The sequence below is a fragment of the Notamacropus eugenii genome, chromosome 6 (assembly GCF_028372415.1).
Source record: "Notamacropus eugenii isolate mMacEug1 chromosome 6, mMacEug1.pri_v2, whole genome shotgun sequence".
Taxonomy (NCBI): domain Eukaryota; kingdom Metazoa; phylum Chordata; class Mammalia; order Diprotodontia; family Macropodidae; genus Notamacropus; species Notamacropus eugenii.
In genome coordinates, this window is record NC_092877.1 from 352,341,316 (window position 1) to 352,357,266 (window position 15,951).

The 15,951-nt window shown below is 39.6% G+C and overlaps 1 protein-coding gene across 3 annotated transcripts in view; it reads right to left on the minus strand.

Annotated features, from left to right (window-relative positions):
• Positions 1 to 5,705, minus strand: part of TMEM212 (transmembrane protein 212) — a 32,047-nt gene extending 26,342 nt beyond the window's left edge. For 2 of the 3 annotated variants that reach the window (XR_011969107.1, XM_072618467.1), the window contains exon 1: positions 5,488 to 5,705. Coding sequence is in view for 2 of the 3 variants with exons in the window: in XM_072618467.1 (XP_072474568.1) it covers positions 5,488 to 5,646 (159 nt within the window). In the remaining variant the exon portion in view is untranslated. The remainder of the gene's footprint in view (positions 1 to 5,487) is intronic. The other variant, XM_072618468.1, reaches the window with a different exon arrangement.
• Positions 5,706 to 15,951: the final 10,246 nt, after the last annotated feature.

The following is a 15,951-nucleotide window of genomic DNA, read 5'->3' on the forward strand; positions in this document are numbered from 1 at the left end:
TTCACTCACTCTGCATTCCAAACAAATGGTCTGCCTACTGTTCACCTATAGATCACATTTTAACTCTTGCCTTGTTCACCTGGATAAAAGGCAAGCTGGTCCTAGCAGGAGACAAAGCAGGTGAAGAATCATGCACTGTGACTTGAGAGGCTGTCAAGGATTCTCTCTCCTCTATTGGCTTGCCAGAAAATTTTTTTTTGCCACTTTTTGGGTTTCAGCATTATTTTTCAGCATTATTTCTCTAGGCAGCTCCCACTAAATGGTTCAAAGATAATAGTTAAAATGTGTTGTGAGAAAGAAGTAATGTATTAATCCACTGGCAACCATTAACCCAGGAGCAGAGATCCCATTTTTGGATTAGTTTTCAGCTTGCTAGCAAAGGATAACTTGGGACATGTGAGCTTTGATATAGGTGTGTGGGCTCGTCTCTACTTGAGAGTCTTATTTAGCAAGCATTATTGCTTTGTACAGGCCTCACCTACTGTCCTTTTGCCCCTCACCCATTTCACCCTTACATAGTCTCCTTTCTGCCTCCCCAGTGTTGTGAGCACAGGTTCTGTCCCTTTAATATATCCCCAAGCCTGTGGAGGGAAAGGCAGCCATGGGCTAAGTTTATAGCAGCTGCCCCATTCAGTTTCTTTGAGCCAAAAGAAGTTAAGCTCCAAACTTGAAACTTGAAAGGAATGGAAAGGCAAAAAAATGTAAAACAAACACCAACTTGTAATCAGCTGTAAATCATCTCCCTTCCCCTTCTTTCTTTCCGTCTGTCACAGACACAAAAAGGCTCACTGAAGGCAATTTTCACATGGAACTAAGAGGAATTGCTGAAACGAAGGAAGGAATGCTAGGCATTGTCAAGTCTGATTCAGTTCAACACTTGATGCTCTGTAATTCTGAGGGAATTATTGTAGTGGAAAAGGACTAAGAATCCCAAAGATTCACTTAATAAAGGTCACTGAGGGTGGACACAGAACAAGACCCAAATATTTGTTTAATCCCATCCTCCCATCCTCTGCCCCATCATGGCTTTAGCTAGTCAGGGAAAGCAGACTGGTGGTGATGGGGAATTATCAGAGTAAATATAGTCACTAGGGGTTTGCATAGCTCAAATACCCCCAAATAATTCAAATTTTCCCAGAACGCTATAATCCGTTTTCCAGGGTCTAAAATACAATTTGGGGAGAAGGTGGATTTTATAATGTGAATTAACTCTTTCTAAAGGCAGCGTGGCTTCAAGGATAGAGGGTCAATTTTGGAGTTAGGAAGACCTGGGTTCAAACCTACTTCTGACACATAAGGGCTGTGTGACCCTGGGCAAGTCACTTAATCTTTTCCATGCCCTCAAAAGACTCTCTAAGACTATAAATTGCACAGAAGTTTCTAATCTGCATTAATACAAGGAATTCCCACAATAAAGGGGAATGCTAATGAAATCTGTGATCTAGAATCCTCATTTCTATCTTTTTCTCTTTTCCCACCCCCTTAAATAAGTAACTCATTGAGGTCACTTGTTATTAAGTTACAGCTTAAGCATCCAATAACAATGTGATAAAAATTAATGTAGCTTCCAAGTACAATTTGACACTGGGAGAACCTGATTCACCGCCTCATTAATTCTTACAATGTTCTGGTTCAATTGGCTAGCTAGCACAATAAGCATTTGGCACCTCAGTTTCTCTGTAAAGAAAAAAAGAGAGGGAAAAAAGTCCCACAGCGAGCTTGGACTAGCTTAGGTTTCCTCTATCCAGTCTAAAGTTCAGGTTTCAGGATTTTTATTCTCTCCCTGCAGCCTGTTTCTTAGTCACTGTACTTCATATAGCCTAGCTCATGGAGTCTGGGAAAGGACCCTGATTGTTCTGACCAGGGCAGAACAAAGATATGAGAACCCAATATATGTGAAGCTTTCAGAGAACACTGACCCTTACTAGCTATTCTGTGATGGGGTAAGGTACCTAACCTCTCTGGACCTCACCGTCCTCAGCTGTAAAATGGGGATAATGATACCTGTAGTAGGGATAAGAAAATCTACTTCATAGGGTTGCCCTGAGATAATACATGGCACAAGTAAAAGACCACTAGCTCAACAGACTTGAGTTCAGACTCAGGGCTGCCAACTATTCCCTGTGTGACCTTGACGAAGGTCACAGCCTCCTCAGACCTCAGTTTCTTCATCTGTAAAATGAAAGGTTTGAAGTAGATCTCAAAGGCCCTTTGCAGCTCTAAATCTGATTCTTCTCCCTTAGAGCCCTATATAAATACCAATTCTTCTGACCTGTCTGCTGGGGATGGGGAAAATGGAAGCACCAGTATTGGTGACATGGGCTTAGAGATCCTTGAACAAGAGACCACAAAACATTGAAAAACACTGAAACATGAAGTCTGCCTCTTCTGATCCCTGAAGAGGCTGGTGATCCATTGGTAAAAATCAAAAAGCAACATAATTGAAATGTATACTTAATGTCAATTAGGTGTTTTTGAAGGCAAGATCAGTAGGTGGTGATGGGAAAGGAAAGCTGTCAAAATGATGAGGGAGTTCCATAGAGGAACCATAAGGGGAAAGGTCAGACTGTTAAAAATGAGACAGCACTGAAGAAGAGAGCACGCTAACTGCTTTTTTGGGGGGAGCAAGACCCCAATTTCTACCCCTTCCCCAACCTTGGCTTATTAGAAACCTAGGCTGGGCTGTAGCTTTTAGGCTTCATTTGCACTAAGGATTGTTGTGTTCGTCCTTCATTGCTGAAGAAGACCACGTCATCAGAGAAATAATGACATGACTTGCATGTGAATTTGTTTTGAGTGAGGAAGGGCTGTGCAGGTCACCAGCCTCACTTCTCCTCCAGAGCCATCGGAATCTAGTGACCAGATATTCATCAGGATGACTGGAGATGGCCCAGGATGCAATGGGAGACCTTGGCCCCTTTTAGGCCGAGGCCTATTTGGTACTCACTTAGGGTGAGGTAACACCCATTCAGAGAATAGGTGTGTTTAAAAAGTAGTCAGGGGATGGCCCCTTTAATGAGACAAAGAAAAATAACTAAATCAGGCTGGGAGGGAAAAAGCAACAGTTACTATTGACAATCAGTCTTAGGGGAATCCTATCTGCTTGAGTGAAAAGGAGAAAGTTGGTGTTATGCCTGGGTGGAGGTGGGGATAGTATAGGGTGATTAACATAGATGGTCCAGGAACAAAGAGGGGCAAAGCTCCATAAGTAACAAGGGATTTGGGCAAAGGTTACTAAATGGAGACATGATAGAGCAGAAGAGATAAGGGTGAAGGTCGTATGATATATAGAAGTAACAGGGCATTGTGTAAACAATACAGAACAGAGAATCTATTCCAGGCTCCGGAACAAGCTAGCCGTGTGACCTTGGGCGAGTCATTGCTTGCTTTATCTCAACAGTGAAAGGAGGAGACTAGGGGCAATGACCTAGAAGGCCATGATTTTGATATTGTGAATCAATGCATATTTATTGTCTACTATATACAGAGTGCTGTGGTGGACGTCATGAGGGATATGTGAAACCTAGGATGTGAGTAGGCAGATGGTGAAGGATAGCGCCCAAGTGGTCAGAAAGAGAAAGGAGCTAGGGACTGCCATCTTTTTGTATTGGCATGGCTAGTCCTAGAGAAAGTTCCTAGGTAGAGATTTTCTTCCATCTCCTATTTCAGGGACATTCCTGTCACCCCAAGTCCTGACCTGGGATATTGAGGTGGTGAAGTGGAAAGAATGCTGGGGCTGGAGTCAGAAAGGTCAAATCCAGCCTCGGACACTTACTAGCTATTTGACCCTGGGCAAGTTACTTAACTTCTCTATGCCTCAGTTTCCTCAACTATAAAATGGGGATAATAATAGAACTGCCTTCTAGGACTGTTGTGAGCTTAAATTAAATGAGATAATATTTTTAAAGCACTTAGCATAATGCCTGGCATATAGTAAGCAGTTAATAAATGTTTGCTCCCTTCCCTTTCCCCCTGCCTTTGCCCACTCATAAACCTAGACTTCTTCAGGGTCTTCAGTTACATATATTCAATTGTACAATTATTTATCAGGTGCCTACTTATGCTGGCTATCATTATGTTTAAGATCCTGGGCATAATAAGAACTAGACTTTACATGGTGTTTTAACGTTTGCAAAGTGCTTTGCCTATGTTATCTCATTTGATCTTCACAACCCTAAGAGGTAGGGGCTATTATTCCCCCATTTTACAGTTGAGAAAACCGAGGTGAAGGTGACTTCTCTGGGCAATCATACACAGCTAGTAAATATCAGAGGCTGGATATGAACTCAAGGCTTCCTGAGTCCAGCCCAGGTGCTCTATCCACTTCCTGTTGTTGTTATTTGTCCTTCATTCTTGAAGAGGACCCATGACATCAGCATGGTGATGTCATGACTTGCAAGTGAAGTGAATTTAAGTGAGGTTATTAGAGACCATGAAATCTAACCCCTTCATTTTACAGATGAGAACAGTACAGTGACTTGCCCATAGCCACGTAGATAGTGAGTATCTGAGGCTGGACTTGAATTCTTGACTCCAGGCCAAGTGCTCTATCCACTGCACCAGCTACCTGCCAGAAAGGCTGAGACCATGAAATTTGAGACCATTTTACAGATGAAGGAACTGAGACTCAGAGAAGGAAAGGGACTAGCTCAAGATGACATAACTAGTTAGTAACAGAATGGGAAGTGTGACCCAAGCTTCCTTCCTCCTGGCTGAGCGTTTCTGCCACTATGACTCAGAAGTACAATGAAATATCTGTCATCCCATAATAACAGCATTTCAGAGCTGGAAGAGGCCAAACTATGCTTGGAAAGCAATCCCTATTCAACACTCTGAAAATGGGATATCAAGCCGAAATTTGCCTCTTTTAAACTTTTCCTCATTGTTCTCCATTGTCCTCACTGAAGCAAGGTTAAACCATCTTTCATATGAAAGCCCTCCAGATACTAGAAGACAGTAATTATCATCCCCCTAAATCTTCTCTCCTCCAGGTTAAACATCTCCAGTTCTTTCAACTGCCCATCACCCCTCAGAGTCTGGAAAAGTTCCCAAGTGCCTCCAAAGTCAAGTCAAGTCATCCAGTCAAGATGAAATTAAGCTTGGTGAGGCTGTAGCAATGTACATTCCTTTCACTTATTTTTATTACTTTTTCACATGGTTTTATGCTTATATTTTCAAAATTAAAATATCAGGAAATAAATTCCAAGAATATCTCAGAGCATCTGTTTAGGGGAGAAAAGGAGATGAAATAAATCAAACAGCTTTTCAGACACTGGAATAATCAGTCATTATTTACTGCATAAAGTAAAATGGAAGTGTCCAATTAGTCTGGTAATTACAAGAATGATGTATTTCTATTTTAGCCAGTTTCAATCAATGATCACCGGTTGTGGCACTCACTACAATTTCACCCTATGAACATTATAGAGAATTTCGGGAGGTGGTTGTCTTTCTGTCTCATTACATTTAATAAAATGCAAGTCCTACCAAAGCTCCATTCCAGATGGGACAAGCGATCCGGACACTCCATCCAGTGAACCAAATCTTGTAGGAAAATACTGGGAAGAAAGCGAAGATCCCAGAGCATATGCTTAGTATTCCAAAGATGATAAGAACCCAGCTAGCATATTGGAATGGGCCCCTCATTTTCCCCTCACTCTAGTAGCTCGAAAATGTTGTCACCAAAGCTTGGTTTGAGGTGTGTCTTTAAACAAATATCTCTTAGACACTGTAGCCATGGCACTCAGGCTGTTAACTTCTTGGGAAAGGAGAGATTGTCTTTGTACCCTCTAAAAGGTCAGGTCTAGCAATAAACAACACATTCTTTATAAAGGTAACAAGATTTGGTCTGATTCTAGTGTTTTTTCAGCTAGAGAGAGGGAGAGGAAGGCTGAGAGATGGGAGGAAGACAAGTTGGGGGACAGGGGAGGAGAGAGGTGAGAGGGAGGAAGAGAAAGAAAATAACTGGGAGAAAAAGAGGCTAGGGTGAGAAAGAAGAGAAAGAGGCAAGAAGAGAGGTAGAAAGATGACAAGAGAAATAGAAGGGGGGAGAGAGAGAGAAGCAAAGAAGTGATGAAGAAGAGGAGAAAGTAGGAGAGACATAGAAAGAGGTGAGGAAGAGGAGGAGAGATTAGAGGGAGAGAAAGAGAAAAATGGGAAAGAAGAGGAGAGGAAAGAAGGAGAGAGAGGAAGGTAGAAGAAGGGGAGAGAAAAGGGAAAGGTGGAAAGAGGAGAAAAGAGAGAAAGGAGGAGAAGGAAGGAGAGAATCTAGGGAGATGGAAAGAGAAAACAGAGGGCAGAAACAGATAGCAAAGGAGGGAGGAGGGGAGAGAAATAGAAGAAAGTGGAAGCAAGGAGGGGAATAGAGATGAAAAGAAAAAGAGAGAAGATGAGCAGAGGAGAGAGGAGCAAAGAGGAGAGGGCAGAGAGAAAAAGGGAGAGAGGAAAAAAGGGAAAGAAGAGAGAAAAGAAAGGAAATAGAGAAAAGAAAGAAGGAAAAGAGATAGATGGATTACTGGGTGTTTTTAGAGATTCCCCCATTATTTTGTCCTGTCCTGGTGTGGGCAGTGACCACTTCCTGGCTTAATAAGATGGGAAGATTTGCTGACTCCACTCCCCCTCACAAAGCCCTACATCCTTTGTGCCCCATAAATCAACATTTACAGTCCAGTTTCCCACAAAACTGAATAAAACAGACAGCTCAGACCAATTTTCAGCTCATTCATGTTTTGCAAACTTCAGTCGCTTGGAGTCAGGCAGTCTTCCTCCACCTTATTGACTCTTTCCATTTTTGCATCACTAGAATCCTTTTAAAGGTCATTCATTAGAAGTGCATTCATCCTAAAAATGGATTTATTCTTTTAAAAAAAAAGCCTATATGAAGTTTCATCATTGAGCTCTCCCCTACTAAATGTTATAAATTCCCTTAATTTAACCAACTATTGTGATTTCATTTAATGGGCCTCTCTTCAAGGTAATTTTATGCCATGCCCAGTTATCAAGTGAAGGACATACAGATATAGGAGAAATGCTAATTCTGAGCCAAAATGCTTCTGTTTATATCTATTCTTGGATCAAAACTCAAGTTTGAACATTTAATCTATTACCTCATAGCTTTTCAGGTAAGGTTCTGTCTGTGTGGAGATGAAGACACTGAGATTTGGTCTGAAATCATTCACTAGGGCTAGGTGGCTGGGGCTTTGTCCCAGAGTGGTGAACTTAAACGCACTCATAGCACATGAAGTTAAACAGTGGAACTTAGTACCCAGTTTGGAAGAAGACAATTAAAATGGGGAGCTTATTGTTAAATCATATTGGTTGTGTCTGTCTCTTTGTGACCTCATTTGGGGTTTTCTTAGCAAAGATCCTGAAGTGGTTTTCCATTCCCTTATCCAACTCATTTTACAGATAAGGAAACTGAGGCAAACAGAGGTAAAGGACTTGCCTGGGGTCATATAGCTAGTATCTAAAGTCAGATTGGAACTCAGGAAGATGAGTCTCTCTGTCTCCAGGTCTGGCATTCTGTGCACTGCGCCACTTAGCTGTCCCCAAAATAGGAAGCTACCATATGACAAACTGGGTTAGGGGAATGGGGAGATCTTTCATCACTGCTATGCTTCCCTCCAGCCCTCCTCTTCTCATTCTCCCTTCAGAAATTAAGATGTTCTTCATGCTTACTATTTGAGGTACAGTCTGTGCTCATCCATTGCTTCATGCATACTTAGGCATGCCCTTATGCAAGGTCCTTGCTAAGTAACTGCTGCCCTTTGATGAAATGACTTTGTATTAATACACATACATATATATGCATATACGTATACAATGCACATCTGCATGTATGCATGTATACATATGTGCACACATATCTATATATGTATATAGTGCATGTTTGTATTGACTTCTTTGTGTTCTCAGTGAATCCCTTTGGCTCTGTTAGAATAAAAACTCTTTGAGGGCAAGAACTGCACAATTACTGTTGTCGTTTTTCCTGATATTCCCCAGAGCTCAGAACAGCAGCATATTTTTTCTTAACTAGACCTATGATTTCATGAGTTCAGTGAAATTGAAGTTAAGAATTTAATGTATCACAGAATCACATAGGGTCGGAAAAACCTTTTAAAGGTTATTGAGTCTGACCTGTACCCGTAAGGAATCCTCACTCCAGCATAGCCAATGTGTAGCCATGTAGGCTCAACTTGAAGACCTCTAAAGAGGGGAGTCCCACCCAAGTCCCTAAACATCCCATTCTAATTTGTGGCAGGTTGAAGTGTGAGGAAATTTGTCCTGGTGGCTTTTTGCCTCTGTTTCTCCCTGCTAGGACTAACAGGGACAAACCTGATTCCTCTCCCAGATGATAGCCCTTCAAATTCTTGACCATAGGTATCAAGCCTACCCAAGTCTTCTTTTATTCAAGCTGAACATCCTTCGTTCCTCGCTTCTTGAATGAGTGAATAGTGGCTCTGTTATTGATACTGTACAATATCCCTGCTATTGATAGTGTACAATATCCATCTTGGGAATGGATTCTACTTTCTAAAGAGATCCTGGATGGAATATTCTCCTCTATTTGTAAATGTTCTTTTCACAAATAACTTGCATGATAAACGTTCCATCTTTGGCACTCTTTAGGGGAAAGACAAGGCAACAAGCATTTATTAAGTGCCATCTATTAAGTGCCAGGTACTGTACTAAGTTATTTACAAATATGTATCTCATTTGATGTGTTGATTCTCCTTAGCTAAAAAGCTTACGGACTTATCAATGTATTTAGTTATTCGACATGAGGAGAAGAACTTTAATCTGATCTTGGAAAAATAATTTAAGAAGCCAAAAAGATAATTCTAAAGGGATTTTTTTAAACCAAGGATCAAAGTGATATTTTCACCTATGAAAAGGAACAATTAGTTTCAATATTACATAAACTGTTTGAAAAAATAGGAAAATTAGGGAGATGGGGGAGACATACAAATTTCTTCTATGAGACAAATAGGGAAACTGAACTCCCTGAACCAGGGAGAGATAAAATATAAAAAGCAAACTGTGGACTGGTATTTCTGAGATTTAATGCCAAAATAATGAATAGTATATTATCAAAGAGGTTACAACAGCATACCGAAAAGTTTCAGTGATAAGACCAGATTGGACTATACAAAGAATGGTTTATATAAGGGTTGTTTTGATAGTAAGAAAGTTTAAATACAATAGACCACAAATAATAACAAAGCCAATAATATCACATGATTATATCCATAGATCCAGAAAAACCTTTTGACAAAATACACCATGAATTTATATTTTAAAAAATAAAAAAAATTAGAAATCAATGGACTTTTCCTTACAAGGGTGAATAACAGCTATGGAAAACCAGGAGTTAGGATTATCTGTAATGAAAAATGCTAGGGGACCTTTCCAATAAAATGAGAGGAGAAAGCAAAGATATCATTTCTTGCCACTATTATTTCATGCATTTCAGAAACGATACTTATAGAAATAAGAGAAGAAGAAAGGAGGGAATAGACATAGGCAATGAAGAAACAAAATTGGTTCTTTTGGCAGATGATGTGTTTGCTTAAATAACCTTAGAGATTGAATTTAAAATGAGCAGCTTCAGTAAAATAGCAGAATATACAATAAACTCACAAAAACCATCATCTTTTCTGCATATTTGTAAAAAAAATCTCCCCAAATAAGAAGAAAGAATAGACACATTCCATTCAAAATAACTAAGATTGTATGAAATATCTTGTAATCTACTTACTCAGACCATCAATCAATCAAGTGCCAGAAACTGTGCTAAGTGTTGGGGATACCGAAACAGGCAAAAGGCAGTCGCCTGCTCTCAAGGGGCTTATAATCGAATGGGGTAGGCAACAAGCAAATAAATATACACAAAACAAGCTACATGCAGGATCAACAGGAGACAACCGACAGAGGGAAGGCACTGGAATCGAGAAGGGTTAGGGAACACTTTCCATAGAAGGTGCGATTTTAGTTGAGACTTCAAGGAAGCCAGAGAGATCAGTAGTTTGAGTGGAGGAGGGAGAACATTCCAGGCCTGGGGAGGGTGGGGTGGGAACCAGAGAAAATACCTACAGCTGAGAGCTGATGTATGTTGTTCTTGGGACAGCCAGGAGGACAGTGTCACTGGATGAAATAGTAGGTGCTGGAGAGTGAGGTGTAAGAACACTGAAGAGGGGGCTAGATTACGAAGAGCTTTGAATGCCAAGCTGAATACCTTCTATTTGCTCCTGGAGGCAAGAGGGAACCCCTAGAATTTATTGAGCAGGGGAATGACATGGTCGGCCCTGCACTTCAGTGGCTGGAGGATGGACTGGAGTAGGGAGAAACTGGAGGCAGGCAGCCCCACCAGCAGCTGTTGCAATAGTCCAGTTGTGAGGCAATGAGGGCAGACACCAAGGTGGCACCAGCGTCAGAGAAGGGAAGCAAAGGGGAAATTTTCAGGGCTTGGCAAAAGCTTGGATATGAGGGTAAGAGCTGGTGAGGGATCCAGGGTGACTCCTAGCTTGTGAGCTTGAGAGACTGGGTTGCCCTCTGCAGTAAAAGGGAAGGTAGGAATAGGGGAACACATACAACTATCATTAGAATAGAACTACTTCTTACCAAAATAAAGGAAAAATTAAATGACTGGAGAGATATTAATTGTTCTTGTAGGACCATGCCAATACTAAACTATCAGAGTTTAAAACTACCCTGAGACTTTTGAGACAACCTGTATAAAAATACTTACAATCTAATCTAAATTAATTTAAAGATTCATTCTTATACTAGTCAAACCACCAACAAGTTACTTTATAGAACTAGAAGAAATAAAAACAAAATTTAATCAGAAGAACAAAGTATCAAGAACCTCAAGGGAAAATAATGAAAAAAAGATGGGTAGAGGGAAAGAAGGGGATCCAGCAGTACGAGATCTTAAAATATGCTACAAAGCAACAATGCTTGAAACCTTTTGTATTGGATTATGAAATGGAAAAGTGAATTGGTTGCACAGATTAGGGTCGCGGGATCCAGAAACAATTGAACATGGAAGTATAGTGTTTCATAAACCCAAGGACATCTACTACTAGAAGTAGGGATGATAGATACAAAAGGTTATTACACACCTACACATATGCACACCCACCCCCACCCCCACATCCCCACCCCCACATATATATGTGTGTTACGAATAGAATACCTTTCATAACTATGGAGTTTGGGGTAATACTTGACCAACCAATGGAGAAAGATATTCATAGAAGATAAAATGGGCGGTTTTAACTAGTAAAATTGAAAAATTTTTGCACAAACAAAATCAATGGAGTTAAAACTAGAAAGAAAACAGTTAACTAGAAAAAATCTTAGTAGCAAATTTTTCTAGTGAAGATCTTATATTCAAGAAATATAGAAAATTTATACAAATACATAAGAAAAGAAAGCAATTCCCAACTAACAGTTAAATGATAAACAGTTAGAAAAAAACATATATCAGCTATCAAAAACCGCACGAAAAATTCCAAATCACTAATAAAAGAAATGCAAACTCTAATAACCTTGAGTCTCTACTTCATACTTGTAGATTGGCAAATATGGAAAAAAGAAAAAGAATTGTTGGAAGACAAGCATAATAATGCAGCGTTAGAGCTGTGAACTGGTCAATTACTCTGGAAACCAATTAGGAGCTATGCCCTTGAGAGTCACTTAACATAGTTTTTGACCCAGTAATCCCACTAAGAGGCACATACTCCAAAAAAGTCAAAGAGGGAAAGGAACCATACGGAAGAAACTATTTGTAGCAGCACTTTTTGTTGTATCAAGAACTGGAAACTAACTGGGTGCCTATCAACTGGACAATGGCAAAAAAAAAATATGAGGTTATAGTGTGGTGTAAGATATTTCTGCATGATAAAAACGACAAAGGGAATGGATCCAGAGAAGCTTGGGAAGACGTGTATGCACTTTTAAAAATAAGCAGAACCAAAAGAATTTATGCAATGACTACAATAACGCAAAGAAAACCAACTTTGAAAGATGTCAGAACTATGATCAATCAATAACCAATCAATTACTTCAAAAGACAGATGGTGAATTGCTTCTCATTCCTTAGGAGAGAGGTGAGCAACTAGAGATGCAATTCTAGAGATTCAGACACATGTTCAGACCATACCCAATGTGGGAATTGACTTTGCCTGAACATTCCTATTTGTTAAGAGGGAAGACCTTTGTTTTTGGAGCGGGTGGGGCGTGTAAGGAGGAGAAGTGATTGGGTAGTGATAGCAATATTCTCTCAAACCAAGAGAAAAGAATGAAATAAGCATCAATGCACCACTTTTTTTTTTTTAAAAGATAGTAGACAAAAATTCAGAAGGCTAATATAGACTAATGGAGGTATTGATATTCTCATTTTAAATTTATTTTAGAACAAATAATGAGTTTATACATAAGAGAGATTTATAATTTCATTTAAAATCCCCTTTCATATTTTTTGTTTATGGAAACTTGTGTTTTTGATGTTTGTTAATTTAATTTTTTTTTAAAAAAAGGAAATATTGTAAAATGTCCTTCTTTGACAGTGGAGCATCAGAGAAATGCTCTTGATATAACATATAGATATAAACAAAACATTTAACAAATTCTCTCATGCTGTTTTTGTGTTTGTAAGGGAGATGTAGGGACAACGGTACAATTACCACAGTGTATCTGGGATTGGTTCAATGGCCAAATGCAAAAAGTAGACATTAATAGTCTACTCATCAAGTCAGTTTAGTTGGGGTCTCTAGTGAAGTGCCCTATGGATCTGTCCTTGTCCCTGTTATTTTTTGTCAATGATTAGTATAAGAGCATAGATAATAAAGTTAAATTTATAGACTACATCTCTCTAGGAGGAAGTACTATCTGACAAGCAAGTCTCCTCACAATCTGAAAAAACTAGAACATTGGACTGAGTCTAATATGAAATTTAATAGAGTCAAATGCAATCTTATACTTGTGTTTTTTTAAAATTAACTTTGCAAATACAAGATGGAGTAGCTGGGATCAAACAGCAATTTGTCTAAAAAATATTTGGAGCTTTGGGGGTAGACTATAGCTTGACATATGACATGGTGGCTAAAAAACGTCCTATTTTATAGAAGCTGGACTGTAGAAGTAGCAAGACTTACTAGACAGAATTCTCAGCTTCAAGTCAGAAAGACTTAAGTTCAAATCCTGCCTCTGACGCTTGCTAGCTTTGGGACCTGGGTCTTGGACACCTGCATAGGTGGAAGGAGTTCCCATGCTGGAATTTCCACACTTTGAGGAAATTACAGATCCTTTGCAGGTCTGCTTTGCATAATGTTTAGGTGAGGAAGGTGATTCTATTTCCTGGGGGACACATGTCTACAATTAGTTAGTGTTGGGAGAGCCTTCAGAAGCCATGTAGTCTAGCCTTCACCAAAGCAGGAGTTTCTGCCACAACAAACACTCCTTACAAGTGGCCATTTCAGTCTTTGCTTGAAGCCCTATAGTCAGTGATGTGCCGATAAATGATTAACAACTGGCTCTCAAGAAAAAAGTTTGCAAGATATATTTTTGAGTCTAATCTACATTATTCACATATTCTCCATCGCTTTTCTAAGTCTAGATAATCAGCAAAACAACTGATCAAGCCCTGATTTACAGCGATTGCCAATTTCCAAGGTGTAAATGCTCACATTAAACATTTAACAACTGGAGCCCAAGGTGGCTCCAGCATCCCCCTGTCTCTAGGCTGCTATCTCTCCAGCTAGCCCATTTGACTTTTGGATGACTTTCTATGTTAGGAAGTTTTTCTTTACATTGATCCTAAGTCTGCCTGTTTGCAAGGTCCAACTATTACTCTTTGGATTAAGCCAAGAAGAATAAGCCTAATTCTTTTATCACATGACACATACTTCCTAAACTCAGCTTTTATGTCCCCCTGACTCATTTTTTCTCCTGGCCACACACCTCCAGCTCCTTCAAGTGATCCTCATCTAGAATGATCTTAAGGTCTTTGACCAGCCTGCCTGCCTTCCTTTGGATATTCTTGAATTTGTCAATGTCCTTCCTAAAATGTGGCTCCCTAAGCTGAACGTGATACCACAGATATTGTCTGACCAGGGCAGAGGACATAGAGACAATCACTTCCCTTATGCACACCACGATTTTATTAATGGGGCATATATTGTATTAGCCTTTGGGTTTCTATAAGTTTCCCACCAATAGGTATAACTATAAAAACTGATTATTGGAGGGGCAATATTATTGTGTCTTTTTCAGTATAATTTTCCTTTCAAATAATATTGATTCAATTTTATTTTTATAGCAATGGGTACCATGACAATGTATAGCAGAATGACAAGATCTTAGGCCTTGCATTATCTATAAGACAACAGAATGACTTTAGGTCAAATCTAAAAGCTCCCTCATTTTACAGACCAGAAAACCAAGACCTGGAGACATGACTTGCCCAAGATTGCCCAGCTAGTGTGCGACAAAGCTATGCTGAGAAACTAGGCAGGATAACTACAAGTCTTTCCTTCCCACTAATAGAATGGAAGCTCACTGTAGTCAGGAACTACTTCATTTTGTCATCAGTCAAGATGCCTGACATATAATGGGCATAATTTATTGAATAAAAAATTTTTGTGAAATTGAATTGGGTACTTTCTTCTTCTCCTTATACCATCCTTCTCAATTGTTTTTTTTTTTTTTTGCTTTCTCACCCTGATGGTGCTCAAGAGAACTGTGGTCCCAAGATTTGCAGCATGACTATTTTCACAGATGACAGCTTTGGGGAAAAGCTAGGGATTTGCCCAGGGCCTGGAGAATTAAAGGTATGAGTCAACAGACTAGTGAAAGTGGTTAAATCCAGAGTAGGCATAGTGGAACCCACCCATGACCACACCTAAAATTCAGTCCTGGACAGGGGTAGGAAATACAAGCAGTCACAATAAAAAGAGAGAAATTTGGGAGAATTTGACTGAATCAGACAAATGGTCAACTCCTTGCATTTTGGCTACCTGATCTTCCCCAGCCCTGATAAACAGGACCAGTAACAGAACTTCTATTTCTTTCTGTCTTTTGGATATAATAGTAAATATAGCACCTACTAGGTGCCAGGCACTGTGCTAAACATTTTACAAATATCTCATTTGATCCTTACAACAACCAGGGGTGGGCAGAGGGGAGGGTTAAGTTCTATTGTCACCCCCATTTTACCAATGAGGAAAAGTAGACAATTTAAGTGACAGCTAGTCAGTGTCAGGATTTGGTCTCAGCTCCTCCCACTTCCAGGCTCAGCACTATAACCACTGAGCCACCTAGCTGCCCTAATTTAATATAGATATTTATTAACGCTCCCTAAGTGCAGAGCCCTTTGTTTGGTAAAGTGAGATATTCCCTAATATAGGATATGTAGAATTCTCCTGGGCATAGAAATTGTGTGGACTGGATAAATATGGTAACTAATATAAGCTTGCTCAATCTTTTTTTCTCATCATGTTCATTTTATAATAAAGAAAGATTTGCTTCTAGATTGATTCTTCATCTTTTAATTCAAAGTCTACTCTGGTGGAGTCATCCAGTTTAATCTCTCCATGGAACATTGAGTGTATTGATGCTTTGGAAAAAGTTGGATATGTGCTGATTATGTTTCAAGTTGATGAATACAGTCTTTCTAAGTGGCTCTCAATGTTAGCTCTCTGGAACATAGGCACAGTCCTATGGGAGGCAGGAGAGAGATTAAAATATGCCTCTCTGTCTTGTCTTAACAGAACTCCACTGTTTCTCCTGATAAAACTGTTACTAACATGTGCTGTGTGCTGACCAAACCATGGCACATCAGTATGGCTAAAAATCAACTTCAGATTTCAGGGGAGATCAGTTTGGATGCAAAGGCACTCATCTTTACACAACTGCTTTATACACATGTCATTTGATCCTTCTGACAAC